This window comes from Tasmannia lanceolata, unplaced genomic scaffold (assembly GCF_043159265.1).
Source record: "Tasmannia lanceolata isolate RefF3 unplaced genomic scaffold, GAP_Taslan_0.1 ptg000015l, whole genome shotgun sequence".
Classification (NCBI taxonomy): Eukaryota; Viridiplantae; Streptophyta; class Magnoliopsida; order Canellales; family Winteraceae; genus Tasmannia; species Tasmannia lanceolata.
In genome coordinates, this window is record NW_027518692.1 from 12,568,461 (window position 1) to 12,595,266 (window position 26,806).

Below are 26,806 nucleotides of genomic sequence, written 5' to 3' on the forward strand. Positions count from 1 at the left end.
ACTAAGTTCTATTTAATTTTTGTTATTTATTTTAAGTTCAATTTGATGTAATTTTGTTTCAATTCAAGTTATGAAGAAGTAATTAGTTTTTGTTTAATTTTCTTTCAAGTTCTATATGGCAATTCTTCTCCCATCTATCTCGTATATTTTTGTTTTTCTTCCCTTCTTCATGAGTAACTAAATCCTATTTACTTAGGGTTTAGTTGAAACCATGGGGAAGGAGAAATATTTATAATTAAATCAATCTACTCAATTGAAAAAATTGTGTAGGAGTTTGTGTTTGGAAAATCCCAATCATTCATGCCATTGGCTTTCCCCTTTCGTATGAATGATTGTTGATTAACAAATATAAAGTTCTATATAATCAATGTAAATTGGAGAGTGGATTTGATTAATTACTTATAAGGAATGACATCCCTTTGATCTTATTCCTTATTGACTAGTTAATCGAATTTTCAACCTAATTCAAGAGTTGTTTTAATTAATCAATTTAATCCGAACCCATGGTGGATTCTAACCCTAAGTAATCTTTTATATTGAATTAAGGTTTTTACACTATTCCAAAATACTTTCGCAATTTTTCAATTAATTTAGGCCTTTAGAATTTTAGTTTTCTAATCAGATTAGATAAGTAGTTAATCAAGATCATTAGAATTTTGGTACACTTTGCCTAAATTAAGATTTTCAAATCAAGATCGTAGTTGAATCCGATTCTTAGATTGAATAGAATACACGCTTATATATAGTGTTGGCTCCGAGGTCTAAGTCCACGGAAATCCTGAGTCCATTCCAGGCAACATTATATCATAGCTAGTATTCTAATCGGTAAAAGAATAGGATTGACAACTAGATTTCTCTTCCTTGAGTTCGACCCGTATTTACACGATCCGTGCACTTGCGGTTATTTAATTTCTCAATCAAGTTTTTGGCGCCGCTGCCGGGGAAGAGAGTTGCATTAGAATCTTAATTATTCGAAGTGTTAGATTAGTAGTTATTTTTATTTTAGTTATATTTTTTGGTTTCTTGGCTATCCATCTCTCTTACTTGGTTTTCCTGTGTTTATGAGTGAAGGTTGGGTGCGGAACTCGGCCAATCGACTAGAAAGAGCAAACCAGTTAGAGACGGAGGAAGACATCGAACCAAATCCAAATCAAGTAGCCATGGCGGAAGAACAAGAGCCGCCAAAAAGTTTACGCGATCGCTTCTATCCGGCCCGAACCGCGCAACCTTCTTGCATTAGATTGCCAGTTGCGCAGGGCAATAATTTTGAGCTAAAATCGCAATTTATTTCTTTGCTTCCTCATTTTCATGGCCTCCCTTCGGAGGATGCTTATTTATTTTTGCGTGAGTTTGAAGATGTATGTGCTTTAATTAAGATGCAACAACTTACCGATGATGCGGTAAAGTTGCGGTTTATTACGTTTTCACTCAAGGAGGGAGCTAAAAAGTGGCTCTATGGCTTACCAACGAACTCCATCACCACTTGGGAGGAGTTCGCCGTCGCTTTCCTAAAAAAGTTTTTTCCATTACATAAAACTAATAAGCTTAGGAATGATATTTTACAATTCAAACAAAAGCCATTAGAGTCATTTTCTAAGTTTATGGAGAGGTTCAAGGACCTACTCCAAGAGTGTCCTCACCATGGAATTGATGTGTGGCATTTATGCCAAATTATTTATGAGGGCATAGATTACCAAACAAAGCAACTTCTTGAGTCCATGTGTCCTAACGGTTTTACATCTTTCACAGATGAGGCCGCGGCATGGAACTTCTTACTTGATTTGGCGGAAAAAACAAGAGAGTGGGAATCCACTCAAGAAGGTGAGAGAGCCAACACAGGTAAGGGATTTCTAATAGAGGGTGCCGTGGCTAAGGAGGCCCATCTTGATAGCCTAATCAAAAGGCTAGAAGCAATAGTTGTCAAAGGACCTTCACAGGTCCATCAAATTGCACATAGTGTTCCTATGTGCAATTGGTGTCAAGCCACGGACCATGTCATGGAAGAGTGCCCAACTCTTGCTAAATTTGGTAATTCTAATGAAAATGCAAGTGCCATGTTTTTAAATAATCCATATAGTAGCACATATAATCCGGGATGGAGGAATCATCCCAACTTTTCTTGGAATCAAGGGAATTATCAAGGAGGGCCATCAAATTTCCAAGGTCAAGGCCAATTTGGCCAACCTAGGCCCACCTTCCCTTCTATGAATGTTCGACCACCCCTAACCACACCTCCACCTTTTCAAAACCCAATTTTAAATAATGTTTCAAATCAGCAACCACCGGGTTTTCCAAAACAAGAGGAGTCGGCACGCATAACTTCCTTAGAAAAGAGCATAGAACTTCTCACTAGCACTTTCATGACAAGCCAACACAATATGGAGAAACAAATCTCCCAACTTGCCATGGCCTTGCATGAAAGGGAAAAGGGGAAGATGCCAAGTCAACCAGTTCCTAATCCAAGGAATGTGGCCATAAATGGGAATCAACAACCACAGGTAAATCAGTTGAATGCCATGCAACCAAACTTGCCGCAGCAGGAGCCCTCCGATCACTGTAACGCTGTATTTGCTTTAAGGAGTGGCAGAGAATATCAAAGGGAGGAGGGCAGATCCGAACCTTCTAAAGATGCTCAAGAATCTCCAATTAAGGTAAGTAAAGAGTCATCCTCCATTGGTTTAGAAGAAGAGCCCGAACCGGTAAGTACAGAGCAGGCAGTTTCTCCACCTGAAAAAGAGTATGTGCCTAAAGCTCCTTTTCCAAGGAGACTTGCTAATAATAAAAATGTGGCTGCTAAGGAGAAAATTTTAAATATGTTTAAACAAGTGCAAATTAATATTCCATTGTTAGATGCGATTTCCGAAGTCCCGACTTATGCCAAAGTTTTAAAAGACTTGTGCACACAAAAGCGCAAGTCTAATGTACCCAAGAAGGCATTCTTGGCTGCAAACATTAGTTCCATCTTGTCTCAACAGATGATGGCTAAGTACAAGGACCCGGGATGTCCTACCATTGCATGCACTATTGGAAATACTCATATTAATCATGCTCTTTTAGATTTAGGGGCCAGTGTGAATTTATTACCTCTTTCTGTTTTTAAACAATTAGGATTAGGAGAACTCAAACCCACCACCGTCACTCTTCAGTTGGCGGATAGATCAATGAAGAAACCGAAAGGGATGGTTGAGGATGTCTTAGTTAAAGTAGGAGAGTTCTTATTTCCTGTAGATTTCATTGTGCTAGAAACTGAGCCCGTTGCTAATATCAAGGATCAAATTCCTATAATTCTTGGTAGGCCTTTCCTTGCTACGAGCAACGCCTTAATTGATTGTAGAAATGGTTTAATGAAATTAACTTTTGGGAATGCTTCCATGGACTTTAATGTTTTTAGATTAGGTAAGCAACCTAATTTACAAGAAGAAATTAATATGTTGCACTCCTCTCCTGAGACTAATTGTGAAAATATTTTGAATGCAGGATTTGAAGAAGCTCTGGATGAAGAAGGCTTGGAGAATGCAAGAGATATAGGGGACTCCTTTTCTGATGACCTTAGCATCCAACAAATAGAATTTGGAGCATCCCTATTTCCGCCCATTCCCAAGCCTCCACCCAAAAAGGCCCCACAGTTAAATTTGCCGCCTTTGCATTCAAATTTAAGAAAAGCATATTTGGGTAAGACTTGCACATCTCCTGTGACAATCAAAATGGACTTAAACTCGACCCAAGAAGAAGAGTTAATTAATTTTTTAAAAGAAAATAAGGACTCTACTTGGAAGGACAAGTTTCATTTACTCAGATTGAAGTCCTTTGTTGAGTTACCAAGATCTAATTTAGAAGAGGTCATGGATCTTCATGAGCCTCTTTATTCAAATCTCTCTTAAAAGAACAAGGTACACCCCTCTCTTCTCTTTATTGTCCTTGTTTCTATTTTTGCATGCATTGAGGACACTGCATGATTCAAGTATGGGGGGGTAGCTTTTAGAAACTTTCTTTTCTAATCTTTTCTATAGTTAAAGTTAGAAATTTTCTTTTCCTTTTGTTTTTGGTAATTTTTCAAATTAGAAAGAACTTGGTATTCTTAAAAAGAAAGTTGTTTTCCTATTTTAAGAAAGAAAGTTTGTGGATATTTTAATTTTGGAATTTAAAAAATTAGAAAGAATACTTTCCTTTCTTAGTTTTGCTTTCTTTTGGAATCTTTCTTTTAAAAGGATTTGAATAAGAAATAGAAATAGAAACTTGCTTTTTATATGGTATGGATAAAAAGGAAAGAAAGGTTGAAACAAAAGAAAGAAAGAATGATTTTTAGAAAGTTTGCTTCTTGATTATAGTTTTGATTTGTAGCCTTTTTGACTTGAGCTATTAAGTCTGAAGGGTTTTTATGCCTAGTTCCTCAAAGCCAACTGGCTTGAGAGCAACTGACTGAAAACTACATACATGGGTCAATTAGAAAGCTTAATAAATCAAAGCATTGCACGTAATCAAAGGTAAAGTTTGGACTCATATGCATCAATGTCTATGACATATGCAAATCAAAGATTAGTCGGACACTGCTTAGTAGCCTGGGTGTCTGGTGCATGCCCTGCATGTCATTCACGCCAAAAGCAGTAGAGGATTACAAAAAAAAAAAATGAGTTCTATTCTTAGAAACTATGGGAAAAGTTGAAAGTATGGTGGACCATATAAATTTGTAAGTTTTCTACGAAGTTTCCGAATCAAATTTCTTTTATGGTACGATTACATCAGAGACAAGTTTAAGGGAGCAAAGTAGGACAAATTCAAAAGAGGATTCCTTGATTAAAATATTTTTCTAATTTTTCCGACTTGGGATAGGATGCAAAGTTTAAGTATATATGTATTCTTGTTCTTCTATTTTGAGTAATTTATCAAACAAATAAAAAGGATTAGAAATTTTTGGCTTTATTCTATAGTGAGATTTAAAAAGAAAAGTTTACTTTTAGAATTTTGTGTGTATATTCACTGCAAACACTCACGAGACACAACTCGTCCACTAGGGTAACCTGGGGGTTTAAAGGCTTGTTGCACGCGCTAAGTGCAATCGTGATTCCTACGAAAGTGAGTTAGGATTTTATTTTTATTTAGTTTTTGTGTTTGTTTTAGTTTTTCTTTTTGTTTGCTTGAGGACAAGCAAAACTTAAGTATGGGGGAATCTGATGAGCACATTTATGTGTGAATTGTAGGTGTAAAAAGCATGCATATTTGATAATTAAAGCGGTGCTACTAATGTATTTTGTGTGTTTCTGGTGTTGCAGGGTTATTTATGGATTTTCACGGAAAATAGAGCTAAGGAGATGAAATTCCTAAGGAAAACAATCAATTTTCAAGAAAATCTAAAATTTCAAGATACTTTGGTGGCCGAGTTCAAGATGCTCTAACTGGGTTGAATTTAACGGTTCAGATTACCTTATTGGAGTTATTTAAGGGAAGCAATCAAGTTACATGGTGGACCATTAAATTGGATGGCTCGGATCAGCTATGGAAATGATTTAGAGGGTGCACTTGATTACCATCACGGCCCATTAAATGAATAGTTTAGATCATCCAATAGAAATGGTTTGGGAGAAGTCCGTCAAAGCTCATAGTCTAGATGGTTTGGATTAGCGAACAAGTGGCCCCTAAAAGTAGTTTTTATCACTAATATTTGGATGGTCTAGATTGTTCTTTGGAATTATTCAAAAGGCACAATCCTATTTACCTTGCAGCCAACAAATTGGACGGTTGGATTGTCCTATGAAAACCAATTTGGGGACTTTTAAATGGGCAGTGTGGATCGTTCTACGAAGATGAATTAGGGGTGCAACCACTCTATATTATCGCCCATCATTTGTACGGTTTAGATCATCATACGACAATGGGTGAGGTTGGGCCCACCATGAAGAATGAGAGAAAGTTGCTAAATTCCCACCCATTTCTACGTAAGAGAAGAGGAAAAAAGTCAACAAAAATGGCCCAAATTACCAAGACAAGGTACAAAGTTGCTGAAATTATACACACAAGGTGGAAGTTGCTAAAATTTCAAAGATGCCAAGTTATTTTTGTGAACTTCCTTGGGGCTTGTAAATAGAAAGAGATTCCCTCCATATATTGGTGTAAAGAATAAAAAAGAACTCTCCTCTCTATCACCCTTCTCTCTTACATATTCTCCCTATGCCCTCTTGTTAAAAAAGTTCTCTTGCTCTCCCATGCTTTCCTCACTCTATTTTCTCTTTTTCTCTCCACTACTCTCAAGCTCTCTCCCTTAGGTTTTCTTGTTCTTTCTTTTTCTTTTTTCTTTTCAACTCTCAATCCAAGGCATCATCATCCACCATTAAAACTCAAGGTGACATTAAAGCTTGAAGGAGGAAGATGCAACCAAAGTTGGAGGAGAAAAAGACTAAGTTCTATTTAATTTTTGTTATTTATTTTAAGTTCAATTTGATGTAATTTTGTTTCAATTCAAGTTATGAAGAAGTAATTAGTTTTTGTTTAATTTTCTTTCAAGTTCTATATGGCAATTCTTCTCCCATCTATCTCGTATATTTTTGTTTTTCTTCCCTTCTTCATGAGTAACTAAATCCTATTTACTTAGGGTTTAGTTGAAACCATGGGGAAGGAGAAATATTTATAATTAAATCAATCTACTCAATTGAAAAAATTGTGTAGGAGTTTGTGTTTGGAAAATCCCAATCATTCATGCCATTGGCTTTCCCCTTTCGTATGAATGATTGTTGATTAACAAATATAAAGTTCTATATAATCAATGTAAATTGGAGAGTGGATTTGATTAATTACTTATAAGGAATGACATCCCTTTGATCTTATTCCTTATTGACTAGTTAATCGAATTTTCAACCTAATTCAAGAGTTGTTTTAATTAATCAATTTAATCCGAACCCATGGTGGATTCTAACCCTAAGTAATCTTTTATATTGAATTAAGGTTTTTACACTATTCCAAAATACTTTCGCAATTTTTCAATTAATTTAGGCCTTTAGAATTTTAGTTTTCTAATCAGATTAGATAAGTAGTTAATCAAGATCATTAGAATTTTGGTACACTTTGCCTAAATTAAGATTTTCAAATCAAGATCGTAGTTGAATCCGATTCTTAGATTGAATAGAATACACGCTTATATATAGTGTTGGCTCCGAGGTCTAAGTCCACGGAAATCCTGAGTCCATTCCAGGCAACATTATATCATAGCTAGTATTCTAATCGGTAAAAGAATAGGATTGACAACTAGATTTCTCTTCCTTGAGTTCGACCCGTATTTACACGATCCGTGCACTTGCGGTTATTTAATTTCTCAATCAGGCATCACAGTGCTCATGGCCAAGATTACTAGTGAAACGACTCAGCATGCCAACTGTAAAAGCTATGTCTGGTCTAGTGCAACTCATTGCATACATGAGACTACCAATCAGTTTAGAATAATCCAACTGATTCACGCTGGTTCCTTCATTAGGTCTCAGCTTTTTGGTATAATCAAATGGTGTCTCAACCGGTTTACATTTACTATATCCTCATATAGAAAGTAGTTTCTCAATATAATGAGATTGGCTAAGAGTGATCCCTTGCCTGTCAAAACTTACTTTCATACTAAGAATGGTGTCTACCATACCAATATCTTTCATGTCGAATTCTTTAGCCAACCCGCTCACTACAGAGAGATCAGAACCAAGAATCAACATGTCGTCTACATACAAGCAAATAATCGCAACCTTATTCGACACAGAACGAAAGTAAAGGCATTTATCGGAGTAACTAGTCTGAAAACCAAAGCTCTTTACTATCTTGTTGAATTTCTGATGCCACATTTTATGTGCTTGTTTAAGACCATACAAAGATTTGTTTAGCTTACAAACTTTGTTCTCTAAACCTTCCACGACAAACCTTTCAGGTTGGTTCATGTAGATTTCCTCTGTGAGGTCTCTATTAAGGAAAGCCGTCTTTACATCCATTTGATGCACAACATAATGCTCAGTAGATGTCAAAGCAAAAAGAATTCTTATCGTTGCCAAATGACAAACCAGTAAGTAAACATCAAAGTAGTCTATCCCACTAACTTGAGTATAACCTTTAGCTACTAAACATATTTTATACCGAGCTATGGATCCGTCATGATTAAGTTTCTTCTTTGAAATCCATTGACGACCCATAGTCTTAGTCCATTTTGGCAAATCGACTAGCTGACAGGTTTGATTCTGTAACAGAGAGCTCATTTCATCATCAATGGCTTCTGCCCATAACAATGAGTCCCTAGATCTCATTGCTTCCTTATAGGATGATAAATCATTCTCTAAATGGTAGGTCACAAAGTTCTCACCAAAATTCTTGGGTACTCTATCTCTTTTAGATACTTTTAAAGGTTCTGATTCAGAAATAAGTGTGGGACAGGTGTCAGAACTATTATGTTCAGACTCTACATGCGATTCTGTAACCACCTCTGTATCACCTGGTATGGTCAAGCCATGATCTCTGAGAAATTTATTCTCAAAGAATACTGCATCTCTACATTCTATAATCATATTGGTAGATAGATCCAGAAACTGATCAGCAGCACTATCTTCTGCACCACCTAGATATATACAAGTGTTAGTTCTAGGCCCCACTTTAGGTCTCCTAGGGTCTTGTATCCGCACATAAGCAATACACCCCCAAGTCTTAAGAGTGTCATATCTACAAGGATGCTTATGCCATAACTCATAAGGAATGAAGGTCAATTTAGAGTGTGGCACTCTATTCAGGATGTGATTGGCAGTCAGAGCCGCATCTCCCCAATAATAAGTAGGCATGCCAGCTGTCAATAACATAGAGTTTAACATTTCTGTTAGCGTCATGTTCTTACGTTCAGTTATGCCATTAGATTGAGGCGAGTAAGGAGCACATAAGTCCTTGAACTGTGTCATAGTGTATTCTCCTCTATCACTCTTAAATCTCTTAATTTTCAAGTTCAATTGATTTTCAACACGATTCTTGAAGATTTTAAATTTATCAAAAGCTTCATCCTTAAATTTTAATAGATAAATATGACAATATCTTGAAAAATCGTCTATAAAAGTGATTAAATACTTTCGACCACATCTTGCAGTGAAACTTTTAAAATCACAGAGGTCAGAATGTATTAACTTAAAAAGTTGTGTGCTTCTAGAAACCAAACGCAAAGATTTTCTAGTGATCTTGGTCTGTGCACACGCTTCACACTTGTCAAATCTAATCGATGTATCTAAAGATATATGATAAGTTTTAGCAAGTTTGACTATTTTCATATAGTTCATATATCCTAATCTAGTGTGTAACAACTTAGGATCAATCAAAGTTGAACTAACCTGACTAATTGTATCATTTGCTAAACTCAATCTATACATACCATCGATCAAGAATCCACATCCAAAATAAAAGAGTTAACAGTTAAAGTAACTTTACCACCCAAAAAAGAAAAACACATGCCAGCATTATCTAAAAGACTAATAAAAATTAAATTCTTTTGAATAGCAGGAACTACTTTAACATTTTTTAAAGTTAGTATTTACCTGAAGAAAGGACCAGGTTCGCAGTTCCAGTGTGAGTCACTCTGCCTCTGCTCCACTAATTACTGTAACGGTTTTTTTTGCTTCAACAATATCTGTAAGTAGTTTCTTAGAATTGCAAACATGGCAGGTGGCTCCTGTATCTAACCACCAGTATGAAGAGGTACTGGTCTTATTGTTGCCCAACATAGCAACAAAACCTTTAAGCTCAGCACTGCCCACCATCATATGAGCTTCCTTCTGTGGTTTGTCAGATTTAACCTTCTTAGGTTGCTTACAATTTGCTGCAGAGTGACCCCATTTCCCACGGTTGCGTCACTTGCCTTTCTTTTTCTGAAAGATAGTCTTTTTTGCCTCCAACTTCGGTTCACTTTTAGGTGACTTAGATTTCTTAGAAAATTTCTTGGGATATGTTACCGCGTTAGCTGCAGACTGTTGCTGTCTAGCCATCTCCAACTTAGTTCTGGCTCGATTCTCATCTTCGATTCGAATGAATCGTTTGAGATCATTCAGTCCCGCTTGCACCTTTTTTCTATACATTTCAATTTTAAAAGAGTGTCATGCAGATGGTAACTTATATATGATTGCACCCACAAGAAACGAATCACAGACAACAATTTTCTCATTGTTTAATTTAGATCTCAAGTTCTCAAGATCAGTTACTTGAAGAGTGATTTCTTTGTCTTCTTGAAACTTGAAATCCATGAATTTGTCAAATACCAAGTTTGTTGCTTCCGGTCCCTATATATAGAAATACACTAGGGTTATTGACTGGTTAATGGACTCTAGCCCATGTAGGCCCACTACACCGGTCCATTATCTTATTGGAATTATATTAGAACATATCAGGGTTATAATATATACCCAACAATAACTAAACGGACGGTTCAGTTAGTAAATAATGTTGTCGTCCCTATATTTGAAGACCAAGAAGCGATCTACTAACTTAATTAAGGACGCATCGATCTGGTGTTAAAATGGGTCAAGTAATAAAGGTTGTCAGTATTTTATCTAGGGTTTCCGTTGGTGGAAAATGTGAACTTTTGAGGGATAGATTGGGTTCAAGTTATTTAAAGTTGGGATCAAATTACTAAACGGACAGGTCAACTAGTAGCATTGACGTTCCTATATTGAAGACCAGAAAGGGATCGACATTAATTAATGACGGGTCGATATGGAGTTAAAAGCAATGAAATTGGATCTAGGGTTTCTGTTGGTGGGAAATGGGGACTTTCAAGGAAAGCGATCTTTTAGTAGATTCAGTTCAACTTATCTAAAGTTGGGATCAAATTACTAACAAGACGGGTCGGCGAGTGAATAACGATGCCGTCAATATATTGAAGACCAGGAAGGGATTGATTGACTACGTTAATCAACGACGGGTCGATCTGGAGTTTAAACGGGTCAAGTAATAAATGTTGCCGGTATTGGCTGTAGGGTTTCCGTTAGTGGGCCCGTATGAAGGAACAACTGGACTACGGTATTTAATCTAGGGCAAGTTAACGACGGAACGACTACCTTAATCAACAACGGGTTGATTACAAAGGTATGATAATTAACGTTGCTGGAATGATAATTGACATTGATGTTCCTCTATCTACAATCTATCAGGGAGTAGAAGGAGACTCTACCTTCGAGGACGTTGTCGTTCTCACTACCGGTGTCGTGTTAATGAATAAAGTTGCTGGTAGATGTCCATTTACATTTGTACCCGAGATATGTATTAAATGCAAGCAGATTTTCTCAAGAAGAAATACTCGAATATTGAAAAGGGAGTCAGAGAGATTGATTGAGGTCTACTCTCATGCAAGAAATCCGAGGAGGCAATTTGGGCTCTTTGATGGTGTGAGGAAGGGCAGTGCATGTTTTGAACTAAAGTCGAAAAATACCCGAATAGCGTAGTCATTTGCAATCTTGCATCGCATATTGTTAGAGATTTTCAAAATGGTTGGGCACAATACAATTTGAAAAAGATTTTTATTATAAATAGAAAATTCAAATAGGGTTGGTCGACCGCGGATTGGTTATTGGAAAATTAATTATTTTTCAAAAAGGTATGGGTGGTCGACCGTGATAGCTCAGTCGACTGCGATTCATTGGATCGGAAGGTTGACCGCGACTGTTCGAAAATCTATCCATTGGGGCAAAATTGACACAATTTTTCACTTTCAAGTTCGAACTTTTTCTTGTCCTTTTACTTCCCAACAGTCATGGATGATTTTAAACAAAAGGGACACTTTGTGGATGATCCAAACCAATTGTATCGCGAAGAGTTGCGATCAAACAACCATTATTCTAACAAATCCAAAGGGTGCCTTGAAGGGATGCTTTTCATAATGAAAAGACATCAAAAGTTCTATAAAAGGACCATAAAATCTCTCCTTTGTAGAGTTAGTTATTGTTGTATATTTCATTCTCTCTTGAAATCCTCCACTCTCTTGATTTTCTAACTTGTATTTCAGACAAATAAGTGTTATAGATACTGTCATACTGCAGAAACAGTATTTAGAGATTTCTCTATGGCTTGAAGTTCAGAAAAGGCGTTTTGGGTTTGATTCCACTTGTGTAAAGCGTCGTCAAACATTTGTAGGATATTCCAACAAGGCTTCATTGTATCTTTAAGGCAATTCGCGGATCCCCTTTGTATACAACTGGTGAAGGCAAAATTTGTCTTAAAGAAAGCGATTACGCGCCTCGAAGCAACTCTTCTAAATGCTACTATACAATATTCCCATCAACATTTCATACTTTTCTTCGAAGAAAATTGAGGACATCCCACAAGGCTTGCCCTCTCCTATCACCTGCAAAAATATCAGATGTGGGTCCCACATGTTAGACATCACTCATAAATCATGATGCGGCACTGATGGAGCTCTGGAATCTCCAATGGGCATGTGAAGAACACATGTAATCACAGAATCCGGAATTTGAATCTGCATCCTGTTCTGATTTTGCCCGATCTTATTCCGGCAATCCAAATGCGCCATAAGGTGTTCTAAGACAATACCAAAATGTGGGTCCTCCGGGAGATAGACCAAGGCTCAAATACTGCAGTCAGTAATGAAGTTTTAGTTAGTGAAATCATATCTGCACCCCCATATTTTGCCCTATATTGAAAATGTTTAAACAAAAGGCAGCATCTTTCACTCTTTTTGACCAATAAATGGGCTATGCAAAGAACCAGTGACCTATCACTTTCACCTTTTTTCTTTCCACCCCCCACATCAAAATCATTCCAAACCAAAACTACAAGCAACCGGCGCTCTTTCAAATAGAATCCACCTCTTTGGTAAACCAGTAGCTCTCGACCTTTTGATTTTTTTCCCCTTATTTAATATCTCCTTTGCATATAAAAAGAGAGCAAAATGACCATAGAGGAGCAATCTTACCACCCACTTCATGGCGTTCAAGCTAGCTCAATATTAATTACTGCAATGAAAAAATGCTGCTGATAATTGCACTACCATGTTTTAATAATGGCACGAACTCAACTTTTCGGTTTCGCTATAATTTCGGTCCTCACCGAAACCGTAATTTCAGTCCTCAACGAAACCGTAATTTCAGCCGAAATCACAAAAATTTGGTCGAAATTCGGTAGAAGATATTGAAATCCCATATTTTTCTCCCGAAATTTCGGTAATTTCAGCTGAAATTCTGTAAAAGAACTTAAAATTAACATTTTATCAAATATTTCACCGAAATTTCATAAATTTTGCAATTTCGGTTTTGGAACGTTTCAATTTCGGTCCTCACCGAAATCTGAAATTTAGGTCCGAAATTTCAGATTTCGGCAAAAATTTAAAACCATGCTGACAGCTAGTTACATAATAAAAAGGTAGAGTTTGTCCCATTATTAAAACATGGTAGTGGGAATATCAGTAGCCTAAAAATAGAAAAGAAATATCTAGGAACATTCAAGAAAGGAGTCTTCGGATTGGTGTGACCATTGGACCCTCTCCATTTGTCTCTTTATGGAAGGATAAGCTCACCGTCTTCTTCTTTGCTTCTTCAATCTTCCCTCCAGGAACAAGAAGACACAAGCAAGGGTCACCCTAGAAGAAAAGTCACCAACCGAGGCCAAAATTCTATGAGAATACCTCTTTTATTTAACAATTCAACTCTACTCTTGAAAGCCAAACCATCTATATTTTATACAGCTTCCCCTTTCTTCTGCTTCCCATGGAGAAATATTCAGATTTTGAAGACTGGGAATTCCTTCCTGATAAGGGGTTCCTTGATTTATCACATGAAGATGGAAAAAGCTTGCTCTCTAGAGAGAAGGGTTTTGATACCATAGGTGTTGTCGATATGAATTACTTCATCTGCCCATCGCCCAATTCTCGTCCCCGTCTCCAAACACCAAAGAATTCAAGTGTTCCAAGTGGTAAGAATCAACTAGTTTCAGTGCCAATTCAATTGGAATTGGCATTAGATAAGAACCCAGATGGGGAATTAGTGAAAGAAATTGGAGAAGTTCCTATGGTGGAAAACAGAGCAGAAAACAGAGTGGAAAACAGAGCAGTACCTCTGAAGATCAAAGATCCAACTAAAGTGGTGGAGGATCAAGATGCAATTTCCTTAGTCTTTTTCAAGAAAATGAATGAGAACGAATTTGTCGACATGAAGATGGACTCTCCCAAGTCCAGTAACAAAGGACTCAAGCCTCAAATTGAGGTGGGTCCAATCCAATTTGAGGAAGAAGAAGAGGCCTATATAGGTGATGACTTTGAAAATAAGCCCACTAAAATGGAAGCTGATCAAGAGGCAGAGAAAAACTATATGGGTTCAGAGATCAAAGGAAAGAGGTGTTGGGAAGATGTTGGAATTAACATTTGTGGGTGTAGGGTGACAGGAATTGGAGCTCTTTGTTCCATAGGAGTGGCTGCTGCTACTATATGCATATGCATTTTTGGAAACCACCAAAGGAATATGCAACAGAAACAAAACCAGAAGCTTAGGTTCCAGATCTACAACGACGAAAAGGTTTGCAAATCTAACTAGACCCATTTCTCAAATTCTCAAGATTTTACATACCAATTTCAAAATCGTCATTGTTACCAATCTGATCTCTAGAATTTCAAACACCCAGTTGGCATTCTTCAAAATTTTAGCTATTCACTACAAAGATCACCACAGACCCAAGTCAAAATTCACAATTGTTTTATGTTACTAATCATATCCCTACAATTTCACACACCCATTTCACATTCCTCAAATTTGTACCAATTAACTACAAAGATCACCATAGACCCATGTCAAAATTCTCAATTGTTTTATGTTACCAATCCTATCCCTAGAATTTCAAGCATCCATTTCACGTTCTTCAAAATTTCAACCAATTCCTATAAAGATCTCCACACACCCATGTCAAAATTCTCAACTGTTTTATGCCAAGATCTTGTATCTAACCTTTCTAACTTTGGCCGCAGATAATTAAGCAAGTGGTTCACCATGCCACCAAACTGAACGAGGCAGTTTCAGTTGTAAGATTTCCTCTGGCAAGAGCGCAGATAACATTTGGAGGTTACTATGATGGGCTTTAAGGGTCGGATTTGCTCGAGAAGATCTGGTACTCATCCGTGTATCCATCCCTGGAATCACTTATTTTTATTATCTGTGTAAGATCTTTACATCTGTACATAAAAATAAAGTATGATGCATAGTGCACAAGGGAATTGCTTGATATGTAGTTCATGCTTGTATTCAGAGAAAGCTGCATCAGTGCACGATATATTGGGCTACTTGACTGTGTAGATCAAGTTTAGTTATAATGAGATTTTAATTAAGGTAAATGATATCTACGCAACCATCTTTTGATATATGCGCTCACCTATCTTGTCTTCTAGTTAAATGTTAAAAGGTTATTACGCAACTCTCACAAGCCAATTAAAAAAGAAAAGACAAGCTACAACTGCTTCCATAACAAAAGTTTTGTGCATCATTTCCCTTAATTAATGGTGACTAGTTCTCATAAGTCGTAACATAGGATGAAAGCATCTGATAAATAAACAAGAAAACATATTGGACCTACTTCAAATGCTTATCTACTCATCATAACACTAAAGCATATAAAGCAATGGAGTTTCATGATATGTAATGGGATCAAATCATCTAAGATTTGAAATAAGTCACTGTTCACTTTTCACAAATGTATTGAAAATGGAATTTAATCAACGGGATTCAACCAACAAGAAAAGGTCAAATCTCAAAGTCCAGATTTTGTTCTGTTTTTTTTCATAAGACATTTGTTTCCTGTGAAGCTAAAGACTCAACAGGTTCGATGGGATTCCATACAAAATTCCTCTTCCATATCATCTATCTCTGTCATTTTCATTCAATTTTGTATGCCATTAATTCCCAGATGGATGCTGGGCTAAAGAAGTCCAATGCTCGGATATTCAATGAATTTGTATTGTTCAACCAAACTGATTCAAGATACCAGCTAACTCTGTGTTTGAGTGGCATTTCACCCCTAACCACAATTCATCCGTTAAGTCTTCAACAATTGTCGGTTACCTCTACTTAGTTTCACCCAAGCTTCATCCTAGTCATGGATAGGCCAGATCTAGCCATTTCTCAAGAACAGTAGCTAAAGGCCCTATATAACCTTTTGGATTTGAACCTACGTACCGATGCTCATGATTTTGATAGCCATGCAAGTGATTTGGATCCATTAAGTAGAAAGAAAGATCTGAGTCAATAAGCACTGGCATCAAGTTTCAGTGTACAGTTTTTTATACATGGGATAATTAAGAAATAATAACAGTGGCAAGTATCAGGGCTGACATGAAGCTTGTATATGTCATATATGGCACCTTTAAACATTGATTGAAACTTGAAAGCATTCCAACTGCAGGCCCCATGTAGTCCCGTATTTTTCGAAATGGACTCCCTATCTTGCATTTTTTTTAGGGGAAGTTGGACACTCAAAAACTTGCCATTCAGCAAGTCCCTCTCATAACCATAGAGTGGTTCACCTAACAAATTGAATTGAGACTCCTTCAGACCCTCTGATTGGTGAAGATCCTCGACTTCACGAAGGAAGACTCGACTAAAAGGAGATGTTCCGAAGGAGAGTTCAGTCTTTCGCTTCGACGATGGGTCTACTTTAAAAAACAAACACGCGTTCTCTGAGAAGGTTGATTTCAGTGTATCTTGACTACATTCTTAGGGAAAAATGGTTTGTTAGATGTTTCCATAATAGGTAGTTCCTCTGTAGATTGGAAGAGTATGGGTGTGTTTGGCAACAATTCTAAGTCTGTTTCTCGATTTTGACATTGTTTCTTGATTCTATTTTTATTTTGATTCTGATTCTAAAAATCAAAATTATGTCTGTTAGCTGTCACAAAAAAAACCAATTTTTTTGTTTTTGAAATTGAAATGGTGGGTATTAATGGCCTGATGTGGTAAGGGGGATTGGAAGCTACACCAATGAGTACCCGGCTACACAAAGGTGATAGGAAAGACTGTTGGGTCACACTATCGATCTGAACTCTATTGGGGCATTTAATCAAACAGATTGCGCACAACATTCAGCCTATGTTTCAAAGAGGGCAGAACTAAAATGAAGCAAATAACATTCGTTCCAGCACTCATGTACTCAGAGTACACCGATCCAAATTTCAGAGTTGAAATTATTGCGTAGGTAAAAGACGTTAATCACAATATAAATCAGAAGCTCTTCGTTCTGAAATCACAATGAACAGTCATACATTAGGTCTAATGGGTATTTTATTGAAGCACTCAACCAATTTGAAATAACCTTCAGCACCTTAGAGGAAAACCCATAGTAATGATAAGGAATTACGAATATCAGCAAGCAAATTTCAAGCCATTTCAGCAGCAGAGTATCATAACGCCCAATTTGAGAAGAAAAGTCTGCTTCTGTTTTTTAAGATTTCGAAGCCAACTTGTTATGGCTGGGCGAGAGAGACAGGAGAGGCCTGAGAGTCCTTGGAGAAGAGGATGGCTCTAAGGAGGAAAACAGTGGAGAAGAGGATGCCTCTTTTCATTTCTTTTCTTTTTTTTATCACGTAGGGTGTCCCCGCCCCACTTTGTAGAGGGGGACTAATTGCCTCCGGATGCACCCAATCACCCGATAACCACACGCATCGGGTAAGCCCAGGGGGATTCGAACCTCGTCTCTAGGGAACATACCCAAGACTTTGGCATGAAATGTTCTGTAGAGGAGGAAAGACGTGCGCCCGACAAAACAATTCAATTCAACTAAGAAACGTCAAAAAGTTGTTCCTCTGTCGAAACAACATCCGAAAAAAACGTATACACTAACATACCGAATGGATAAGCAGATTTTAGAACCCCAGTTTTTAGTTTGAAAACAGTGTAAAAGAGGGTTCATAATGAAGCTGTTGCCATTGTCCGGGCAGCGTTTCTTAGATTTTAAGGAAGAAAACCAAGTTTTAGAATCTCTCATCCATCCTGAGATTTCTAAAACCTGGAAATATAGGAGGATCTGCTACTCTCTTGCTGTCGGAAAGAAAGTCGAGAAGTCAAAAAACGACGGCTGGTCCGCTTCTTCTCTTTTCTCTTAGCTACAATTTTGAAGAAATCCCGAATTCTAAAATCCGCGAATCCAAACGGCCCCCTACACAGATTTTAGAATTCGGGTTTTTAGTTTGAAAGCAGTGTAAAAGAGGATTCATGATCAAGCTGTTGTATGCTGTCCTGACAACGTTTCTTGGATTTTAAGTGAGAAATTCAAGTTTTAAAAATCTCTCCCGCATCCTGAGATTTATAAAACCTGGAAATATGGGAGGATCTACTACTCTCTTGCTGACAGAAAGAAGGGCGAGAAGTAAAAAACGACGGTTGGTCCACTTCTTCTCTTCTCTTAGCTACAATTTTCAAGAAATTCCGGATTCTAAAATCCGTGTAACCAAACGGCCCTTACCTTCCCAAACTTGTTTTTATGTTTTTGTGATGTATTTTAAAATAGGATGCCAAACACACCCAGGATCATCCTATGGAAATGATTTTTTGGCACAACCTATTTATTTTTTGGCCCATAAAATGGATGGTTTGGATTATCTTATTGTGTGGACCGTACAGTTTATTTTGAAAAATATTGGACTATAGCCAATCTAGCCTATGGAAATGATTTCTGGGCATCAAATGGATCCTATTAGACGTGGCAAAAATCCGGGTCCACCCGGCTTGCCTGTAAATTACGGGTCCGGGTCACCATCTTAAAAAATAATGTCAAAAATCCGGGTGACCCGCGGGTAGGGGTGCAAACGGATCGAATTCGGAGCGGATATGGCTATATCCGAATTCGATTACAGTATACACTATCCGAATTCGGATTCGGATTCGGATTCGACGGATATTTAATATTTATTACCGAATTCGTATCCGTCGGATATTGTTCGAATTCGGATATTATCCGTATCCGTATATCCGGTAAATTCGAACATTTTATTGCAGCACTTTATCTTTTTTCTCCTACTTACTCGAATGAATTTTCCAAACCTTAAAACTCTCTCTACGTTCTCTTCACAAAATTAACTCTCAAACCCTAAAACATATGAGATCCTCTTCTTCCTTTTAAAACAAAGGTGGCTGAGAGAGAGAGGGAGGCGATGGGGTTTTTTCTTCTTTTTTTGTATATAATAATGGAATGAGTTTGGGCTATTTTAATGGAATGAGTTTGGGCTATTTTTGTTTTTATATTTTGTTTTTCTAAAAAGAATATTCACTTTTCTTATAAAAACAAAAGATAGTATGTCATTACTAAAAATAAATATTAATGATATTATTAATAATAAATAAAAAGGATTTAATTCTCGGATTCGGATGTTAAACGGATCGAATATACCATTTATTAGATTCGCATCCGCTAAGAGCCGGATATCTTATAAAAGGATTCGGATAATATCCGCTTGAAACAGATTTGGAGAATTTTCGCTTTAAACGGATTCGGATGCGGACGGTAATCGAATTTCCGAATATCCATTTTACACCCCATACCCGCGGGTTTGCCAGGTCTAGATCCAACGTTCCATTTTGAAATATACTGGACTATAAATGCGCTCATTTTTCATCAGATGGGACACCCAGTGTATGCGGCAATCAAATCCGTTGAATCCTGAGATTTTATACGGCGAGTGAGCCTGATTGAGTAAATTATTTTTTTTTTCAGAAAGCACGGCCCACTTCACAGGATGATCTAAACCGTTCATTTATTCGGCCATAATGTAAAAAGTCTGCGCACCATAGATGATTAGGATGATCCTAGCTTTCCACACCCTGTACTGCCACGTATCCAACATGAAAACCACTCCCATTTATCTAACCGTTGATGAGAAAATCTTTAAAGTTGCCCACTGTTGACGTTAATAAGGGGCGAAGAGAGGTGAGGGGCGAATGCCTAAATGCAGGGGGGGTGAAAATATCATCTCCCTTTCTTTGGTTTTTAATAATCACAATGAGCAAAATGGCGGTATTTTTGCAAAATGGGGATCACAAGTACTCTACCAGGATGATTAAAATAGATTCATTTTCAAATGGTAGAAATCCCACATCACACACAGAATTTTTGCTAATTTTTTATCAGATCAGAAGAAATACAGAGAGACCAATGGCGGTATAATAAAAGAAATCCAAAAAATACATCATCACAAACCCATGAGAAAGAAGGTAAAAAAAAAAAAATCCTCAGCAGAAGAAGAATCCGAAGAGAAGAGCCACCAATGAGGCGAAGATGGTGGGAACTACAACCGTCGCATTGGACATAGGGCTCGGTGCGGGGGTCTCTGCGGCCGAAGCCCTCTCGAACATGGACGAGACCAAAACCAACGCCATCAAAACAATGGCAAAGAGTCTCAACTTCAAAGCCTCCATTTCTATTGAGGAAAAACAATAAACACTGAAAATGCAGGAATTGTAGGAGCAAAAATAATAAGAGAGAGAAGGTGAAGATTTTGTGGAAGGAATGAGAAGGGCAGGGTTTAAATAGAGAGAGAAAAGAGACGTTGGGTAGGCGAGGGTGCCCCAAGGACAACCCATCTTTCCAATTTTGCCCGTTGTTGACAGGATGTCTTCCGTTGGGTGCTTTACAGCTGGCAGCTGGCAATGGCCCTTCGTTTCTCGCCTGTCTTTCTTAACTTAACTTTGTAGCCTTCCGCGGTTTCCATATATTGAATTTTTTTTAACCTTTTTTAACTTCGTCCTCCAGCTACGCTTAGTACATACACCCCGAGAATTTATTTGATGGGTGGCCGTGTAAACACGTGAAGTCTAAAAAAAAGTAGGTACGCCCCCACTTTCTTTTATGATCCGGAAATGGATGATCCTAACCCTCCGATCTGAGCTGATCTGAATATGGAGATTTCCAAAAATCATGTATGGAATCTTCTACAGATTGGAGGGTTAAGATCATCCTATGGAAATGATTTTTGGGGCATAACCTATTTACGTTGTGCCCAAACAGATGAATGGTTTGGATTAAAAAAAAAAATCGGGTCGTACCTACTTTTTTTAGACTTTACGTGTTTTCATGGCCACCCATCATATAAATTCTCCATACACCCATATAAAAACGTCCCAGACTAGTGCAATTGATATTCGAACTACATGTTTTGACAATGAGACGAACTCATCCTGTCTTTCTCCAAAAGCTCTAAGCAAGGTTTTAAATTTCGGTTTTGGCTATAATTTCGGTCCTCACCGAAACTGAATTTTCAGCCGAAATAATTTCGGTCCGTAGAAGAAAATGAAATCCTAGATTTTTCTCCCGACATTTCAGCCGAAATTATGAAATTCCAGTGATTTCGGCTGAAAAATTAATATTTTATCAAATATTTCGCCGAAATTTCGAAAAATTTGGTAAAATTCGGAAATTCCAGTTTCGGAACGTTTGACCTAAATCCGTGCCGAAATTAAAACCTTAGCTCTAAGTAGCCGATTAATTAGTTTAAAAAAGAACGGAAAACACTTTTGACTCCCTTTGGTAAATATGAACTAGGGAATTGCTAGCATCCATCGCAAAAGGCATTTTGCAGCTGGTTTGTCGCATGTCAGACCACCGACCTCGTGAATGGAGATAATAGCAAATCCCTATAAACTATGGTGGATAATGACCAAAACATCTTTTAAGGTTTGAGTTCTAATTCGATCCGAATAAGTGGTATGAGAGCTGGGGTAGGTACCCAGGTGTACCCTCCAAGGATGGAGTAGATCTTGGCACAATCACCTACAGAATATGAAAGCCTAATATATGCAGTCCTAAGATACAGCAAGGTAAGTTTGGCTGTCATGAATTTGTTTCCACGATAAAACGGTTTTCTTCGAGTGGAGATGGGAGTGAAGTCCCTAAAAATCAAGAAACAAATTCTAAGAAACTAGTGTTTCGGTGATGAGATGTGGCTAAAAACCAGGAAAAAGGTTGAACTGATTTTTTAGTATATGGTTTTTTGTTTCTTGATTTTTAGCTAGGACACACTAGTTTTCTGGATTTTATTTTCCTGATTTTTACAAAGTCTCCATTCGGATAAACCAATTTATCATGAAAACTAATTCATGGTAGCCAAACGTGCGAGAGTTTATGAATACACAGCCATACTGAGAATTTATATGATGTGTGGTGGGCCTTAGTGTCAGTAAGGTTGTTCACGCAAAATCATTTCCATAGGGACCAGTCATTTGTTGAGAATTTATACGGTGTGACCGTATAGTCCAGTGCTTTTTCAAAAAGTATGTATGACCAACTTCATAGGATGATCCAAACCGTTAATTTGTTGGGTACGATCCAGACCTTTCACCCTACTTAGAGTTTTGGTGGCACCGGTTGAGATAATTGGCAGATCTCTAACTTGACAAGCGCCAGACAATTCACGCCTGCATACAACAACACAAGCATGTCCACTTTGAGTCTCATTCCTTCACCTTCTCTTACACTCCCCAAACCTCAAATTCAACAAGGCAACACTAGTCACATCATCCCTCTAAAGAACTTAGACAAAATCATCCGAATTCCAACGCTCCACACACAAAATCTCCATGCCCACCTCATTAAAACTGGCATTGCTTCACATGTCTTTCTCTCCAATACTCTCATTCATAGATACTCCAAGACTGGGGAAATTTTGTATGCCCACCAATTGTTCGATGAAATGTCTCAGGAAAACCTTGTCTCTTGGACCTCTCTAATATCCGGTTACGCTCGTCTAGGAAGGCCTAAAGAAGCTCTTGAAATCTTTCTTCGGATGTTGGCTTCTGGGTATTTGCCAAATGAATTCGCCTTTGGTAGTGTCCTTCGATCTTGTGCTGACTCTGGCTATGTATGGTTTGGTTTGCAGTTACATGGGCTGATTGTGAAGATGGGTTTGATTCAAAATGTGTTTTTGGATAGCGGTTTGATCGCTATGTACTCGAAGAGTGGGAATTTCTCTTTAGCAATTGGCATGTTGAGGAGAATGGATGAGAAAGACGCATTTTCGTGGACTTCGATGGTGGTTGGTTATTCGAATGCAGGTCGTTCATTTGATGCATTTGCAGTCTTTGCTCAGATGTTGGAAGAGGATGTTAGGCCAAGTGAATATGCTCTTACTAGTGTTCTCAAGGCATGTGCATCATTGGAAGGTCCCAAATGGGGTTCTCAAATTCATGGGTATGCCATAAAAACCGGCTTTATAGAGGATATATCAGTGAGAATTTCACTTGTTGGGCTATATGGGAAGTTCGGGGACCTATCCAGTGCACGGGCGATCTATGATCGGTCTCCTCTTCGTGACGTTGTTTTGTGTACTGCAATGATTGGTGGGTATGCTCAAAATGGGAGATCAAGGCTTGCCTTTGAGATATACCTACAAATGCATGAAGAATTTGAGCTTCTTCCCAATGAATTCACTTTAGCTAATGTGATATCTGCTTGCGCAGACCTTGGAGAGAATGGTTTAGGTACTTGTTTTCATGCTTTCGCCTTCAAGACAGGGCATGAATCGACCGTCCATGTTGAGGGTGCACTCATTGACATGTACACTAAGTGTGGGAAGATGAAAGATGCTTGTCAAGTCTTTGAAAACATGGAAGAGAAGGATTTGATATCCTGCTCCTCAATACTTTCTGGTTTCTCTTATAATGGACAAGACCAAGAAGCACTTGAATTCTACTCTACCCTGCATAAATCTGGTGTTAAGCATGATCCTTTTGCCTCAGCTAGTGCCACAATTTCGTGTGCCAAACTCATTGATCAACTACGAGGGAGACAAATCCATGCTCAAATCATTAAACTCGCACATGAATCTGATACCTGTGTAGCTAGTGCTCTTGTAGACATGTATGCAAAGACAGGGTTTATCGAGGATGCTTATCAGGAATTTACTAATATCTCTCGAAAAGACAGGGTAGCTTGGACAGCTATGATTGATGGGTATGCACAACATGGGCAAGGTAGAAAAGCCCTAGAATTGTTCCAGAGGATGATAGAAGAGGGTGTGGAGCCAAATGGTGTAACCTTTGTGAGTGTTCTCTGTGGATGTAGTCATTCGGGTCTTGTTAGTGAAGGCCTTAACTATTTCAATCTCATGTCTTCAGACTATGGGATCAGGCCATTTCTTCACCATTACGCATGTGTTGTTGATCTCTTGGGTCGAGCAGGTCATTTAGAAGAAGCACTGGAGTTTATAAATAAAATACCACAGGAGCCTAGTCCTTTGATCTGGAGGGCATTCCTCGGGGCATGTAGAATTCACAAAAATCTTAAATTGGGTATTTATGCTTCGAATCGTCTTCTTCAATTGGAACCAGATGACGATGCAACCTACGTGCTCCTTGCAAACATGTATGCGGCTGCGGGTCTATGGGACGATACATTGAGAGTAAGGACTGTGATGAAAGAGAAAGGAGTGAGAAAAGTTCCAGGGCTAAGTTGGATCGAAGTTGAGAAGAGTTTCCATGTCTTTGGTGCAGGAGACTCAACCCATCCTCAGAAGGAACTTATATATAAGGTTCTAGATGATTTGAGAATTGATATGAGACTGGCTGGATATGTACAAGACACAGAATAGTCTTTTCATGATGGGGATGAAGGGTAGGAGAGGTTGTTGTATTACCACCGTGAAAAACTAGCTCTTGGGTTTGGGCTGATACCACCCACACTGGAACTTGGAATCAAATATTTAAGAACCTTAGTCTGTGGTGATTGCCACAATGCCATCAAAACCATTTCTTTGGTTTGTAACAGAAGTACGTTCCAACATTTCACAAGAGTGAGGTGTTATTGTGGAGATTATTGGTGATTATGAAAGAGTACGAGTATGTCATATGCTTGTTTACACCCATTTTTGGGGCATGATCGGTCATGAGAGACCGAATTACCAAATGGGGATTCATTTGGACTAAATCAATGAAGATATGTGCCAAGCTTGCAGTAGATAGGAATGGGGAACGTTCGAATAGTAGAACCTTGAAAACTGGACAGTGACCAAGAGTTCCCTCCTTCCTACGAGTTGCTGAATATCCAACCAGTTAGACTGGGTCAAAGAAGTGGTGCTTCAGTTGCCACTTGAGGAAAGATGGATAATAACCACTTGAGGAAACGTGGATGATAACCACTTGGAAGAATGGAGGACGTGCAAATAAGGTACTGTAGACACCCCATTTTGACCGTACCCTAATCCCTCCCTGTTTGAGCATAACCCCATCAAATCATTAAATTGGAACCTCAAATTCTACCTTAGAGCAGGTTAGGGTCCCACCAGGGTCCCTGTAAAATTTCGTCAGGATCCGAGCACGTTTGCCTAGCGAACGAGCTAAGACAGTGTCGTGGTGCAAGTTCCGAAAGGGCGGAGGTGAAATACGTCATTTCCCATGTAAACGAGGGCATTCTTGAGAATTTATGTTGCTTCCCTCGCAAGCAATCTTTTGTGGCCATTAGATCAGATCAGAGGGTCAGGAATCATGTATAGCTGAATGAATTTTCGCCCTGTTTTCTCCTTGGGCCACCCCTGCTAACAAAATGAATAGTTACAAATATACCAAAGGGGCTGTCTCGGAAGAAAAGGGGTGTGTAAATTTTTCATTTTCCCACATATAACCCATCGAGTTAGGGTTTAGAAAAGAGGGGGGGAGCCACATTTTCTGAAAAAAAAGGGAGAGGAGGGCAGCCGCATAGCAGAGGCAGAGAGAGGGAGAGAAAGCGGAGATTGAGAGGAAGCAAGAAGAAGAAGAAGAAAAGTAAAAACACCCTCGCCACCTCCACCACCATCACCGGAGATCCAACCGTCCCCATCTTCTCCCAGCTTCTTCTCCTACCTACCCTCACAACCACCATCTCTTTGACCCTAACCATTTTTTCCGGCGAAGCCATCGAAACCCCTTCTCAAACCCACCTCCAAAACCCGACCGACCACATCTAACCACCATAATTTCCCACCATCTACAACCCCTATTCCCATTTCCGATCCAAAACCCTCTTCACCACCATCTTCTCCGGTCGTGTCACCTCCACCCACCACCATTAACTTCGGCCGTGCTGCGGTCAACCTCCAAAACCCTCCACCTTTCTTCCACCACAGCCACCACCTTCTCCGGTCACCACCACCTCCACCATTTCAATTTCCCATCACTATGACCCATTACTCATCTCCTCATCCCCTGTTTTTCTCGTTTGGAAAATCTGAGGGAAATAGGTGAAAAATCATAGAGGGAGAAATTGAGTGGCTCAGCCACCACCATCCTTCATCCCCATCTTAACCACCTCCATCTCCTCTGCTATTTCTTTCACCATCAAACCCTCCCTCTCAGCCTACCACCATCATCCTCCTTCTCCGTCGGCCACTACCCTTACCCTCAAACCTTTGTTATTTAACCCTCATTGAAACCCCTCTCCATTAGCCTCCATTCAAACCCATTCTAATTCACTTCCAAGGAAAAGAAAAAGGAAGGTTGCAGAGAAATCAACATCAGTAGCAAAGGGAGGCTCTTCATTTATTTTGGGAGAACTGGCAGAGAGAGAGAGAGAGCTTTGAGTAGAAAGGAAAAATTGAGGGAGGCAGACCGCCATCAACTCCATCTTCTCCCACCCATCATCCCATCATTTCTCTCTACCCCGCTCTTCGGCCATGTATCTGGCAAACCTGATCCCATCTCTACTAAATGTTCTTCACTCAGGTAGCTCATTTGACATTTTTATCTTCTCTTTGTGATTGATGATTTTCTCCTTTTAAAATTTGAGTTCCCTATTCTTTTATTAGATTGGTTTATGGGCTTCTATATCTACTAGTGTTGCTTTAACAGCCTTGCGGATTTCTAATTCGAAT

General features: G+C 38.5%; 1 protein-coding gene, 1 non-coding gene and 1 pseudogene across 2 annotated transcripts; 2 read left to right on the forward strand and 1 right to left on the reverse strand.

Moving 5' to 3' along the window:
- Positions 1 to 1,541: 1,541 nt before the first annotated feature.
- Positions 1,542 to 1,648, reverse strand: LOC143847594 (small nucleolar RNA R71). The gene has a single exon (XR_013235124.1). It is a non-coding gene; the product is annotated as a small nucleolar RNA R71 (small nucleolar RNA).
- An 11,833-nt stretch (positions 1,649 to 13,481) lies between these two features.
- Positions 13,482 to 15,319, forward strand: LOC143846407 (uncharacterized). The gene is made up of 2 exons (XM_077354842.1): positions 13,482 to 14,510; positions 14,957 to 15,319. Exons 1-2 carry the CDS (start codon positions 13,707 to 13,709, stop codon positions 15,068 to 15,070), a joined length of 918 nt encoding a protein of 305 aa, XP_077210957.1. The 5' UTR covers positions 13,482 to 13,706; the 3' UTR covers positions 15,071 to 15,319.
- Positions 15,320 to 22,396: 7,077 nt separating this feature from the next.
- Positions 22,397 to 26,769, forward strand: LOC143846646 (pentatricopeptide repeat-containing protein At4g13650 pseudogene; annotated as a pseudogene).
- Positions 26,770 to 26,806: the final 37 nt, after the last annotated feature.

Excerpts from the sequence above, each read along its gene's own strand:
- LOC143846407 (XM_077354842.1), top strand. The coding sequence starts at position 13,707 with ATGGAGAAATATTCAGATTTTGAAGACTGGGAATTCCTTCCTGATAAG. Across the intron at positions 14,511-14,956 it reads AGATCTACAACGACGAAAAG|ATAATTAAGCAAGTGGTTCA; the intron begins GTTTGCAAATCT and ends CTTTGGCCGCAG.